This window comes from Mizuhopecten yessoensis, unplaced genomic scaffold, assembly GCF_002113885.1.
Source record: "Mizuhopecten yessoensis strain PY_sf001 unplaced genomic scaffold, ASM211388v2 scaffold10869, whole genome shotgun sequence".
Lineage (NCBI taxonomy): Eukaryota > Metazoa > Mollusca > Bivalvia > Pectinida > Pectinidae > Mizuhopecten > Mizuhopecten yessoensis.
Window position 1 is genome coordinate 313,155 of NW_018408762.1, and position 14,700 is coordinate 327,854.

Below are 14,700 nucleotides of genomic sequence, written 5' to 3' on the forward strand. Positions count from 1 at the left end.
ACAAGAAAAGATTTTTATTTTTTTTATCCTTTGCAATTATTTTTGATATTCCATATAACATTTTCTACAGAAGAAAAAATGCAATAGCAAAAATAGGACAGAGAATCATGATTAAAAACAAAATATCAATTAACTAAAACAATTGATTATTTGTTTAAGCACAACTAAGGGAAGAAATACGGACAAACATTTGGGGAAAACAATTTGCATGTAGATGATGGTCATCTCAACCCTTAATCAATGGCTGTAAATCAGGCCAAGGACACTACTGTTTGTAAGCAGTAAGATATGATTATTTACTGGTGGTGCTATATCTAGTTTACAATCTCTGCTAGGTCAGGTTATCTTATATATCATATAGGTCAACTGTAAGTAAAACTACTATCCTTTGTAAAAAAGATACATTGTAGTCACAAATAAGACAGGCGGCTGTTCTGATTTGTAGACACGAGACAGTATCCCTGATGCTACATTGGAGTCCCTAGCAATACTTTTGTTTCAATTTGATACCGGTATGCATCAACATGGTCACTGGCCTTGGTCATTGTCAAGTACAATGTCATGGTTGGTAAAACCTATATCTATTCAACCCCAAAGCATTATTGCTTGAATTTCTAAGTGAAAGCTAGAAATATTTCATTGATAGTGTGATATACAATAAAACCTGGGTTTATAGTATATATACATAAAATATAAATGATCTTTTTCTTTTAGTTCTCAATTCAAAAATAAACTTCCACAGTTCGACATATAAACAATGGTACTCTTTCTTAATGAATAGCAATTGTAATACATTGTCTTATCTAGGTCACTGTGTGAAAATCAAAGACTAAACATAAAACAATCCAAACAATGCCTTATGGTTGAGGTGTTTAGTGGACAATGGCTGTAAGCCTGTCTGTGGGTACACCAGTACCGTTGTGTTCTATCTAAGGTTAAACACAGGCTACCTTTGTATACATGTAGGCAGCCCAGCTTATTGTTATCTGGTCACCCTGAATTTAAATCAAACCCCAGTCATCTTTTGATTGGTATGTATAATGGTAATTTTTTTATAACATATGAAAAAGCCTGGTCAGTCTGACAGAGTAACATATATAAACATACTTATTTGTTACTGCATTAACCCTTTCAAACAAAATGTATACATATGTACACATAAACATAAACATAACAAAACCCACGTTCATATTTATACCCAATTCCACGTGTAGAACAGAATTTTATAGGATTTTCTGCCAGACCGATGTGCTGACTGCAAACTGTTCATCAAAACTTGGTATTCAGACAAGACAGGGTGACCTAGACACAAGGAAATTAGTTGGAACTCTTCAGGTGTATAGATTTCAACAGACACCTTAACTCAATGTTATCAACGGCTTGACTCTGGAACCTGACAAATAAATACTGGCACAACTTCTGAAACCTTTGTTAGGTATTAATGGGGGTTAATTAAAGGTAATGAATGTGGCCATTTATTTCTCAATGGTTTTGCCTATATCAGTCTGTAGAGAGCTATTGACTACCTATATCACCACTGACATATTAAGTGCTTAGCTGGCTAATTAACAGGAAATGTATGGCCAATACACTAATGGCTGATAAACTGTTATCATTTCCAGAATTATTTTCCATGTGCCTTGTCAGCAAAAGGAATCAATTGAAAGAAACCCTTACACATTACCTAATCATGAAGGATGATCAGCTCGAACAGGAAAAGCCGAACATTGTTTTTCAAGTTTTTCACAAGTCACAAATTCACCATGCCTATATCATGCTACTTGTGTTGTTCTAAGCTTTGATCTCAACAACCCTTGTTTTGATCTTGCAATGAAAACAATCCTAAAGAATTGTATGTCTCTGCCCTTGGTGACCTAGTTCCAGGGCCATTACGTACATGGAAGTGGTTGAGATCCTCTCCCTGTAACTCAATGGGAGTCAACTGACATACCAAGTCTGACTGCAAAACTACATGTAACTATTGATCTATATATTGACATTCTGAAGGTCCACACCAGGAGAATGGAGTGGTGGAATTCAAAATAATTACAACGCCTTTGAATACACTTTGTATGATGACAACAATAAATCTAAAATGAAAATTGAAGAAATGTTTAAAAATGGTGAATATCCCAACATAATACAACACATTGTGTGATATCCTGACGAGTGACAAACGGATTGCCCTTTTGTATACATGATAACAAACAGAAACTTTGTCAGAGACCTCGTCTATAGCTGTCAATCGTATAAACGCCAATCTCACCGGTGTTACAGGTAGGTGTAACAGGTAGGTGTTACATAGGTAACTACCTGATGACAGAGCTCTATTCTAAATCAAACTTCAATCTGGATCCATGATTTTACAATTTGTTTTATTCCTTCTTCATATATTTACACTTTTCCATCTTTAGGTTGGCGTATAACCAAAGATTTTTCTCCCTTTTTTAATGATGATTTAAGAAGAAAGAATTGTTTACAAGCTAACTAGGCGACAAGCTTGTCTGGTATGTTTACCTGTTGATAAGGACAACACTTTCAACAATAGGATTTGACTTAATGTTAAATAGTGAATGACCTAGTACGACCACCTCAATCAGACTTAGTGACAATGCTATTCAGCTGTTATTGACACATCATACCATTCTTCATTTCCTCAAAGCGTTCACCACTAGCGTGTAAGAGTTTGAAGGTAATTTAATTTCCTGATGTAAATTTCATTGGAAAGTGTTTTGGTAATTTTCACACTGACACCAAAATTCTCAAAACGAAATCTACCAATAGCATCAAAGTTAGCAGTGTCAACATAAAACTAATAGAAAGTTCTGTATTTAAAGCATTTACAGCTATCCCAATCACATTTTATATTTCTTTAGAGAATGGCAAAGTCTAAGAAGCAGTTCAATAACAGCTGTTTGATTTGGTAGAAAATGTATAAAACATATATAAAGTCATTTTATTTTGAAAGGAAACATATTAAACTATGCTTATTCTACATTAATATCTCCTATAGAGAAATTTAAAATAATATTAAGTGGAAAGTGAAAGAAAGAGTAAACTGTTCAACGATGACAAAGTAAATACGATACTTGTCATTTAAAAGCCATAAATAGCTTATGTTAGGCATTTTTTTTCCAACTGCTATCAAATAGTAAAAATAACGACTGAGCCAAGTGTATGCTATCAAATAGTAAGAATAACGACTGAGCCAAGTGTATGCTATCAATTAGTAAAAATAACGACTGAGCCTAGGGTATGCTATCAAATCTTTCAACTGGAATTAACACCATAACCCCAATCATTTGAAGTCAAGACCTGTATTATGTAATATGTTTTCTATCACAGACATTCAAATGTCAATAAACCTCTGGCTCTTAAGAACAGGTGACTATCGACCAATTGAATATTTCTTTGTAACACCTAGCCACATTCAGATCTAGCTGTATCATTCTATTTTCCAAATCTCACACAAGATTCTGTCCAATCAAATAGTAAAAATAACGACAGAGCTTAGTGTATGCTATCAAATAGTAAAAATAAGGACTGAGCCTAGTGTATGCTATCAAATCTTTCAACCGGAATCAACACCATAACCCCAATCATTTGAAGTCAAGACCTGTATTATGTAATATGTTTTCTATCACAGACATTCAAATGTCAATAAACCTCTGGCTCTTAAGAACAGGTGACTATCGACCAATTGAATATTTCTTTGTAACACCTAGCCACATTCAGATCTAGCTGTATCATCCTATTTTCCAAATCTCACACAAGATTCTGTCCAGTGACAAAATCCTTTAAGGTATTAAGATTAACATATCAAATACAGAGTAAATGTGATAAATTGGACATGTTCTATCCCCGTAACACTGACTTTGTCCTGATCTGATGTCTGTCATACCAGCTAGTACAACATACCCCAGCACAGCTCAAAGGATATATATCGCCACCCAAAAGGTTGGACCAGCTAGTACAACATACCCCAGCACAGCTCAAAGGATATATATCGCCACCCAAAAGGTTGGACCAGCTAGTACAACATACCCCAGCACAGCTCAAAGGATATATATCGCCACCCAAAGGTTTGGACCAGCTAGTACAACATACCCCAGCACACCTCACATGATATATATCGCCACCCAAAGGGTTGGACCAGCTTCTACAACATACCCCAGCACACCTCACAGGATATATTTCGCCACCCAAAGGGTTGGACCAGCTTCTACAACATACCCCAGCACACCTCACATGATATATATCGCCACCCAAAGGGTTGCACCAGCTAGTACGCTATCAATTAGTAAAAATAACGACTGAGCCTAGAGTATGCTATCAAATAGTAAAAATAAGGACTGAGCCTAGTGTATGCTATCAATTCTTTCAACTGGAATCAACACCATAACCCCAATCATTTGAAGTCAAGACCTGTATTATGTAATATGTTTTCTATCACAGACATTTAAATGTAAATAAACCTGTGGCTCTTAAGAACAGGTGACTATCGACCAATTGAATATTTCTTTGTAACACCTAGCCACATTCAGATCTAGCTGTATCATTCTATTTTCCAAATCTCACACAAGATTCTGTCCAATCAAATAGTAAAAATAACGACTGAGCCAGGTGTATGCTATCAAATAGTAAAAATACAGACACAGCCTAGTGTATGCTATCCAATAGTAAAAATAACGACTGAGCCAGGTGTATGCTATCAAATAGTAAAAATCACGACTGAGTCAAGTGGATGCGATCAAATAGTAAAAATAACGACTGAGACTAGTGTATGCTATCAAATAGTAAACATTTAAAAGCCATAAATAGCTTATGTTAGGCATTTTTTTTCCAGCTGCTATCAAATAGTAAAAATAACGAGACAGCCTAGTGTATGCTATCAAATAGTAATAATACCGACTGAGCCTAGTGTATGCTATCAAGTAGTAAAAATAACGACTGAGCCAAGTGAATGCTATCAAATAGTAAAAATAACGCCTGAGCCAAGTGTATGCTATCAAATAGGAAAAATAACGTCTGAGCCTAGTTTATGCTATCAAATAGTAAAAATAACAACAGAGCCTAGTGTATGCTATCAAATAGGAAAAATAACGTCTGAGCCTAGTTTATGCTATCAAATAGTAAAAATAACTACAGAGCCAAGTGTATGCTATCAAATAGTAAACATAACGACTGAGCCTAGTGTATGCTTTCAAATAGTAAAAATAACGACAGAGACTAGTGTATGCTATCAAATAGTAAAAATCACGACTGAGTCAAGTGGATGCGATCAAATAGTAAAAATAACGACTGAGACTAGTGTATGCTATCAAATAGTAAACATTTAAAAGCCATAAATAGCTTATGTTAGGCATTTTTTTTCCAACTGCTATCAAATAGTAAAAATAACGACGGAGCCTAGTGTATGCTATCAAATAGTGAAAATAACGACAGAGCCTAGTGTATGCTATCAAATAGGAAAAATAACGACAGAGCCTAGTGTATGCTATCAAATAGGAAAAATAACGACTGAGCCTAGTGTACGCTATCAAATAGTAAAAATAACGACAGAGCTTAGTGTATGCTATCAAATAGTAAAAATACAGACACAGCCTAGTGTATGCTATCCAATAGTAAAAATAACGACTGAGCCAAATGTATGCTATCAAATAGTAAAAATAACGAGACAGCCTAGTGTATGCTATCAAATAGTGAAAATAACGACAGAGCCTAGTGTATGCTATCAAATAGTAAACATTTAAAAGCCATAAATAGCTTATGTTAGGCATTTTTTTCCAACTGCTATCAAATAGTAAAAATAACGACGGAGCCTAGTGTATGCTATCAAATAGTGAAAATAACGACAGAGCCTAGTGTATGCTATCAAATAGGAAAAATAACGTCTGAGCCTAGTTTATGCTATCAAATAGTAAAAATAACATTTAAAAGCCATAAATAGCTTATGTTAGGCATTTTTTTTCCAGCTGCTATCAAATAGTAAAAATAACGACGGAGCCTAGTGTATGCTATCAAATAGTAAAAATAACGACTGAGCCTAGTGTATGCTATCAAATCTTTCAACTGGAATCAACACCATAACCCCAATCATTTGAAGTCAAGACATGTATTATGTAATATGTTTTCTATCACAGACATTTAAATGTAAATAAACCTGTGGCTCTTAAGAACAGGTGACTATCGACCAATTGAATATTTCTTTGTAACACCTAGCCACATTCAGATCTAGCTGTATCATCCTATTTTCCAAATCTCACACAAGATTCTGTCCAGTGACAAAATCCTTTAAGGTATTAAGATTAACATATCAAATACAGAGTAAATGTGATAAATTGGACATGTTCTATCCCCGTAACACTGACTTTGTCCTGATCTGATGTCTGTCATACCAGCTAGTACAACATACCCCAGCACACCTCAAAGGATATATATCGCCACCCAAAGGTTTGGACCAGCTAGTACAACATACCCCGGCACACCTCAAAGGATATATATCGCCACCCAAAGGGTTGGACCAGCTAGTACCACATACCCCAGCACACCTCACAGGATATATATCGCCCCCCAAAGGGTTGGACCAGCTAGTACAACATACCCCAGCACTCCTCAAAGGATATATATCGCCACCCAAAGGGTGGGACCAGCTAGTACAACATACCCCAGCACACCTCACATGATATATATCGCCACCCAAAGGGGTGGACCAGCTAGTACAACATACCCCAGCACACCTCACAGGATATATATCGCCACCCAAAGGGGTGGACCAGCTAGTACAACATACCCCAGCACACCTCACAGGATATATATCGCCACCGAAAGGGTTGGACCAGCGAGTACAACATACCCCAGCACACCTCACAGGATATATATCGCCACCCAAAGGTTGGACCAGTTAGACCGGAGTTGTTCATTTATGAAATAATGTCGGACCTAGTAATCTGACGCTATTTTCACAAACATTAGCAGGTCCTCCAGAATTTATACCCAAAAATGTTACATTTAAAACAAACAAACTGGTTGTTCCACATAAATCAACAAGCCCCCCAGGTCCCAGGATCACCAAAAATTTAACCTGAGACAAGTCCAAATTAAAATGCTAATTTTGATTTTAGCCTATATATATTTAAACCTGTGCACATTTGGGTATATATAGTTATCATTAATGTTTAAGCTAAACAGATCTGGAGTTTAACCATGAACACAGACCACTGCGTTCCTGAGAAGGTCAAACACGTTAACCTTGGACTGAAGTTGTGGATACGTATTATACACTATACACTCCTGTTACTCCAACAATGTTAGAGGTTTTACACGGCGAGAAACTCTTGACAGGCGTCGCAGTCGGCACCATCATATACGAAGGAAAAAAAGGCCAACCAGCGGCCACTCATGTTATATGAGTAACACTCCTGTCAATATTGTGGTTGTCATCTCCTCAATTGATTTTATTTGATTTATTCACTCAGTATCAAATCATTCAATTTCATTTGTATATGTGTCTATATTGAAATGTAGGATTCAAGCAACTGGGGGATGCTGAACTTCAAAGAGCCTATACAATTGAGCTAACTTTGGATATTCTTCTCCCTGTATGGTTATCCATGAATTTGCTTCAGAAAAAAATTGACATCAGCATCTAGAACAGTCATCCTAATTAAACCTTTTTCAACATTATTTCCATCCATAAATATATTTATCAAAAACTAGTTTAACATGTCACAACAAGTTCAATGGCCATATGTGTTAAAATTGTTCTACTTTCCCAGCTTTTTAGATATGAACTACAATAAAGATAAGTCCTTTTATATATATCTATAATTAGCTGCCATTCTTTATGACAAGCAATCAATCATGCTATTTTTATGTAGAGACCTATATAGTTCATCAATCAACTGAAATGCTGATTTGTGAATGTTATCGGTAGTCATTTTTAGAAATGTCCAAATAAAACGGCTGTCAAAGGGTTATTGTTAGAGTACTTAATGGCAAATTAAACTTCCTTCATAATCTACAGTGGCTTTTAAGTTACTTAAAGTGTAAATAAAAATGTTAGAAAATATTTAAAGAGTATACTCATGCAATATTTGAAAGGGCTTCAGTGTTTGAACACATAACACCTATTCAATTCTGGTGATAACTTGTTTACTGAACAAAAATATGACATCAGAATATAGCAGAATATTTAATTTCATTAACATTTAAAATTGTTTTCAACCAGCTTTCTACATTTAGACCTTTATCAAGTAACATAACCATTCACTGGGATATGGCCCTTATATAAAGCAATCCTTTGGGACCCTAGATAGGACTCAGATTTACTAATTAAACATCATTATGACATATCTTTGCTTTCTTCTGTCTAAGTCATACGGCCTTGATCAACACCATGTACCTCACCTTGTTTTAACATTAACAAAGGAACTAAAACTCGGGTGGTGCAGTGGATAGCGCACTAAACTTTCACCAAGGCGGCCGGGGTTTGATTTGCCGATCGGAGGTGAAAAGGTTGGGGTCACCTGCCCGACCTGTCTGTGGGTTTCCTCCCACAATAAGACCCCGCGGGCTAACATCCGGGCCAACAAGGGTAATTAATATAAGTTGAAATAACTTGTTTCATAATTGTTGTAAAATGAATAAAGTTTATTTATTTACTCGAAAAACAGCCAATAAACGAACAGAATTATTTTTAATCTAAGATGAAGGATAAAACTTCCTGAAATGTTCAAGTGATGTCCAGCAGTTCTGTGATGATTAGTATGGAATGGCCTGTCAATTTCTGCATATCTACATCTAGGTACCTCCGTACACAAGTATACTTATATAAACTTTACCTTGTTCTAATAACATGATAGCAAAATTGTTCAGAAATAATCTGAAGTGCTAAGTGAATTTTCAATAGCAAATATTCAATAAGATTTAAAGTAAACTAGGGTTTATATTCACAAAAAGGGCAAAGAGATTTCAAGCATGGAGAAATATTGACTTAAAACCAGTCTGTTTATTAGAGAACAATGTTCCATTATGTTCAGGAGGCGGAGGTTTAAATTTCTAAAATGATTTAATTAAAAGGCGGAAGCCTTTGAGTGCAACCTGATCAAGCTATTATAACCGTTATCCTTTAATGGTCAAAAACCAACAGAACACTGGTGGAAATGGCCCATATAGCATACACCCAAATCTTCATACTGTGGTACCAGATCAATCCGTGAGTACTGTCAGTATACTATCCAATAGCTTTGTTGTTTGAGCAACTGTTCATTTACAAAGAACATTTAGCATCAAATTACAACTCGCAAACTTTTTGCAAACTGCGCCAGAACTCACTTGAGCAGTAAGTGAAACAGGCAATTGCTATTATGTGCAGTATATTTTGGTTAAAAGCTTTCTTGGAGCAACAGTGTTGTGCTCATGACTTCACAACCACAGGCTACAGTTGCCTGGTTATAGTGTATACATTGTATATATACAGGCTCTTCTACACCATCAGGTCAACATAGTCAACAGTACTGTCACATATATGTCTCAAAACATAGTCAATAGTACTGTCACATATATGTCTCAAAACATAGTCAATAGTACTGTCACATATATGTCTCAAAACATAGTCAATAGTACTATCACATATATGTCTCAAAACATAGTCAATAGTACTATCGCCTATATGTCTCAACAAACTTAATACCAGGTGTCACACATCAGTAAGGTGTACAAGTTAGACAAAGGTCAAGAGATTAACAAGATCATACTAGTCAACAGTTAACAGGGTCAACACATCAACAAGGTCAATGCATCAGCATCAAGGTCAATGCATCAGCATCAAGGTCAAAGCATCAACATGCAGGGTCAAATAAGCAATAAGGTCAAAGCATCAACATACAGGGTCAAATAAGCAATAAGGTCAATGCATAAGCATGTAGGGTCAAATAAGCAATAAGGTCAATGCATCAACATGCAGGGTCAAATAAGCAATAAGGTCAAAGCATCAACATTCAACAAAGTCGACAGCATAAAGATCAATGCATCATTTAGTTGTGTTTTACATCCTTCTAACAGCTATGGTCCTTTACTTTAAGGACGTGCCAGGTTTTGGTGGTGGAGGAAAGTCGGAGTTCCCGGAGAAAAAGGTCAAAACATCAACAGGGTCAATTAACACATCAACAAGCCAAACACATTAACAAGGTCAAGAAGAAAATAACATTGCAGCAACTCATTAACAACCATGCTGCCACTCTCGTAGTAGCTGACTTCTGACAACTTGTCAGGAGATAATGTATATGAAATTAGACTGCTAATAAAATCTATAGGATGTATAGCTGATTTAGAACATTTTGCAAGAAAAGATGGTTTAAAATCATTCTGCCACTGTAGTGCAAAATTAGGAGCAGTTTTCCCACAGGAATAAGCACATGAAATCTTGCGTGATTTAGGTGTGTTTTTGTACTGCCAAAACTACACATACAAATTAAAGACCAAGAGGATGAAAGCATTTGCATGACCAGACTGGCTAAAGGCTAGAGTTTGTTGAAGATGATATGAAGTCCTGGAATAACAACAGCTTTATGTCGTCTGGTTAGCTTAACTTACACACAGTGAAAGTTATTATACAGTCGAACTTTTCAATGATTGAAATCTGTAGCTCAAGTACTGTTTTGCAGATTATAAAGAATTATCATAGGAAAACCCATTAAACATAGTTTTCTTCAGAAAAAGTGGATGAAAAGTTGAATTGATAGAGTACTTCACACAACAAAGCTTTAGACTCGTGGACGTTACATACACTGGTACATGAAACGAAGATTTACACCAGATATAAAGTAGCGAGGTCACAGTAATCACAAGTTATACTGCAACACAACCAAACAAAACTCCTAGTAACACATAATGGCATGCAATACTGGGCCACGATCAATTCTAACAGCCAGCATGGTCAGATATATCGAAAAATAGAGGTCAAAATAGGATCATTATTCCATTTGAACTAAAAAAGAGAACTATAAATATCGTGTAGTTATTTCCCATTCTGGTATGCATGAAAATTTGAGGTCAAAAAGGGGTCATTATTCCATTTGAACAAATTTCCCAATCTGATATACAGGAAAACTTTTATTATCACATGTGATTTTTTCCTTCAAATGTAAAAAAATACATTATGTAAGAAGCATTACTTAATACATCTAACTCCTCACATTACTTAATGCATCTAACTCCTCACATTACTTCACTTAGACTATTTATGAGATCATTTAGACTATTTATGAGATCACTTGCAATCTGAAGTGCTAATACCAAAACAAGACAAAACATAGCAGAAGCACCAACCATCTTTAAACTAATGTCCAAAATCACTTTCTCAGGACGACAGCAGATACCTGAGGAATACCAATACTCCAGAAGGCAGCAGTAACCTTGGGGGATACTGTACATGATAGGGGCACTACCGAATCAGTGCTCAAATAATGGAGGAATTAAGGTTTACACCAGGAACCCCATACAACCGATACATATGACTTTCACATAGTCCAGACCTAATGCTTCACCTGCCAATCAAGATGTTTTTACTTTGAGCTCGCAGTTTAAGTCTGCACGTCATTAATTTTCAAATGAAGAAACCTAGACAGCTGCTACTCCAGTAGAAGATAGGTCAAAGAATATACATGTACATGTATACTATAGATATAGATAGGGCTACAGACTCTACAGAGCTCTTCATTTCATAGCTTTCATTACGTGTCATGATGTAGTTTTATCTGCCATATCAAAATTAGGCTTTTTTTAAGCAATCTTGTTCAGCTGAACACATCAAAAGAATAAAAAAAAAAAAATTCAACATGTTTTAAGAAACATGAAAAGTAAAACTGAGAAAATGTAGGAAGGGAAAAGTAGGACTCAGAAAATATAGGAAAGGAGAAAGAAGCTAATGTATTATAAAGACAAGATAGGGATACAAGTACAGTTGTATATTAAGACTGACCTTTCAAATTCCAAAGTTAAAAGAAAAAGAAAGTTTTAAAGTAATTATTTAATGATAAAAAAAATTCAGACTTACCCTGGTGATCCAAAGTCAGATTCTTCAGTTCCTTCTTCATCAGCTACCAGGGACCCCCCAGACCCGGATTTCTCCGACAGGACACGTTTGGACGGAGCCCCTACCACCGCAGGGCGCTGCTCATGTAGGATGATTTCCGACTTTGACCCCTTGCTGTAGTAGACTGTACTTGTTGCACTCTGAGTAAGTTGGGCCATTTTTGAGGACACTGTTTTTGAGTCTCTATTTTGCGTTTCTTCTGGCACTGAAGTCACTGTTACATTGGTCTGCGCAGGTCGTGTTGGCCGCAAGAGAGTGGTGCTTGCTGCTGATTTTTCAGTTTTCGTACCAATAAATGGGGCTGGTGTAGGTGCATCCAGGGATGGGTCCATGACCTCGTTATAAGGCTTTGTTGGAGTGTAGTTAAGGTTACGAACTTTGGCTATTGCTTGTAGATCGGGAGTACTGGACTTTGATCCACACTGACTGGTGTTTCCACTACTCCCAGTTCCACTACTGCTTGAGCCACTACTGGTGGCTTCAGAAGAACTACTTGCTTGTGACAAAGCACTGGAGCCGGGTTTAGGTATGGACGAGACAGACTTGGTCGCAGCCTTACTGGTGCCCTGCAGAGAACTTGAAGAAGGTTTAGACTCTGTGACCTTGGATATGATAGAACTGATCTGGGTACCAAAGTTAGCAGGAGCTGAAACTTTCTGAACAACTGTTGCTCCTGACCGAGTCGTTGTTACGGTGGTAGTGGACGTTTGTCCATTTTGTCCGCTACTGGTGGTCAACGTTGTCGTTGTCACTATTGACTTTGGAGTATGTGGAACAGTGCTATTGGACGGTTTTTCCTTTGGTACAGAATCAGGTGACGCTGTAATGCCATTTTCTGTTTTGACTGGGACAACCTTTTGGGCAGCAGACGCTGATTGTTCCCGGGCATTTGCTGTGTCCTTGTTACGAATGGATGATGGTGAATCTTTCCTCACTGCACTCTGTGGACGCATGAAGGAGTTGATGGGAATAAACGACACCGGGGTTTCATTTCTAGTGAGTCCAGTTATCCCTGGTGTCATTTGCGAGGAACTTGAGCTCTTCTTCACGACCCGGTGCTGACTCGGGGTACTTACAATGTCTTTGGCACTGAGAGGCCTTGCATAAGGGTTTGAGTGTCCCTTAGTGGAATTAGGGGTCCCAGGCTTCCCTACATTATTAGGGGCAATGTATGTCTGTCCCCCTAGGTATGATCCCAGAGGTGTAGTTGACCCGTCCGTTCCTGAGGGATTTGGGTTTCTGCTGAGACGATATGGAGCAGACGGCGTCATGGTATTGTTGACGGATGCCTGGCTGAGGCTACTGTAACTGTTTCGGCTATCTTGTCGGATTGAAATGTATTCTGATTGGTGGTTTACAAGCTGCACAGGCTTGGCTATTGGTTGATTATATTTCAGGATAGGTTTCTGGGCTGTCTGACGTAGAGGTAACTGTTTGCGAAGTGATAATTCTTCTAGACTTGCTGTCAACTTGGTTAGATTAGAATCAGCCATCTTGAGTTAATTTGATGAAGGGGTAAGGTTATCCGAGTGGTCAAAGCTAGTTTGACCACCAAGAGACACTTACTCTCCCTTCTCCATGGCTGGGGCCACCAACTTCAAATCGGGATTGATACAGCAGCAGCACACATGTTGTCCTGAAAGGAGACAAAACATCTGATGTTAGGTCAGTTTGGATATTATCATTAATGCTTAACGGCCCATCAACACAGGATTGGTCATTAAGGCCAATCAGTTTGGATATGGTAACAGCATGGTTCTTCAGGTAACAGGCAAATCAATTATGGTAACAGCATGGTTTTTCAGGTAACAGGCGAATCAATTATGGTAACAGTATGGTTTTTCAGGTAATAGGCAAATCAATTATGGTAACAGCATGGTTCTTCAGGTAACAGGCAAATCAATTATGGTCACAGCATGGTTCTTCAGGTAACAGGCAAATCAATTATGGTTACAGCATGGTTTTTCAGGTAACAGGCAAATCAATTATGGTAACACCATGGTTTTTCAGGTAACAGGCAAATCAATTATGGTAACAGCATGGTTTTTCAGGTAACAGGTAAATCAAGACTAGAGGGTAAAACATTTAACTTCTTGAAAAATTTTTACAGTGTCTGTGTATTTACCGTTTGCGAGTCCTCACCTGATTAAACACAGAGATAATTTGATCCTGAAGATTCCATTTTAGGATCATGTCATAATAAAATCTTAACAAGAGGCCAAATGGGCCTGCATCATTAAACTCACACTTGTAACCTTAAAAGTGATCTAAAATAAAGCTACAGGCAAAATATCAGTTTTTATGATTAAAATTCGTTCAAAAGACCCTGTTATTTTTTTTTAAAACATTTCACCCCTGCGATTGAAAGTCGAACAAAGTCATTATGTTGAACACATTGTATAGCCTTTCATCTCAGGATGCAACTTGCAAAGTATAAACATCCTGGGACCCATGGTTATTCATAAGAGGTTGTTTAAAGATTTTAAACAAATTTGACCCCTGTGACCTTGAATATAAGTCAAAGTCATTCACTTTAACAAACATAGTAGTCCTTGATCCCAGCATATGCTACTAACTAAATATCAACATCCTGAGCCTTTTGG

The 14,700-nt window shown here is 37.1% G+C and overlaps 1 protein-coding gene across 4 annotated transcripts in view; it reads right to left on the reverse strand.

Annotated features, from left to right (window-relative positions):
• The window catches only part of LOC110463175 (tubulin polyglutamylase TTLL4-like), an 86,791-nt gene that overhangs the window by 57,225 nt on the left and 14,866 nt on the right, over nucleotides 1-14,700 (reverse strand). For 2 of the 4 annotated variants that reach the window (XM_021517553.1, XM_021517556.1), the window contains exon 2: nucleotides 12,059-13,733. In XM_021517553.1, the coding sequence (XP_021373228.1) occupies nucleotides 12,059-13,590 (1,532 nt within the window). In that variant the 5' untranslated portion in view covers nucleotides 13,591-13,733. Of the gene's footprint in view, nucleotides 1-12,058; nucleotides 13,734-14,222; nucleotides 14,309-14,700 lie in introns of those variants that run through there. The other 2 variants (XM_021517555.1, XM_021517554.1) reach the window with 2 other exon arrangements.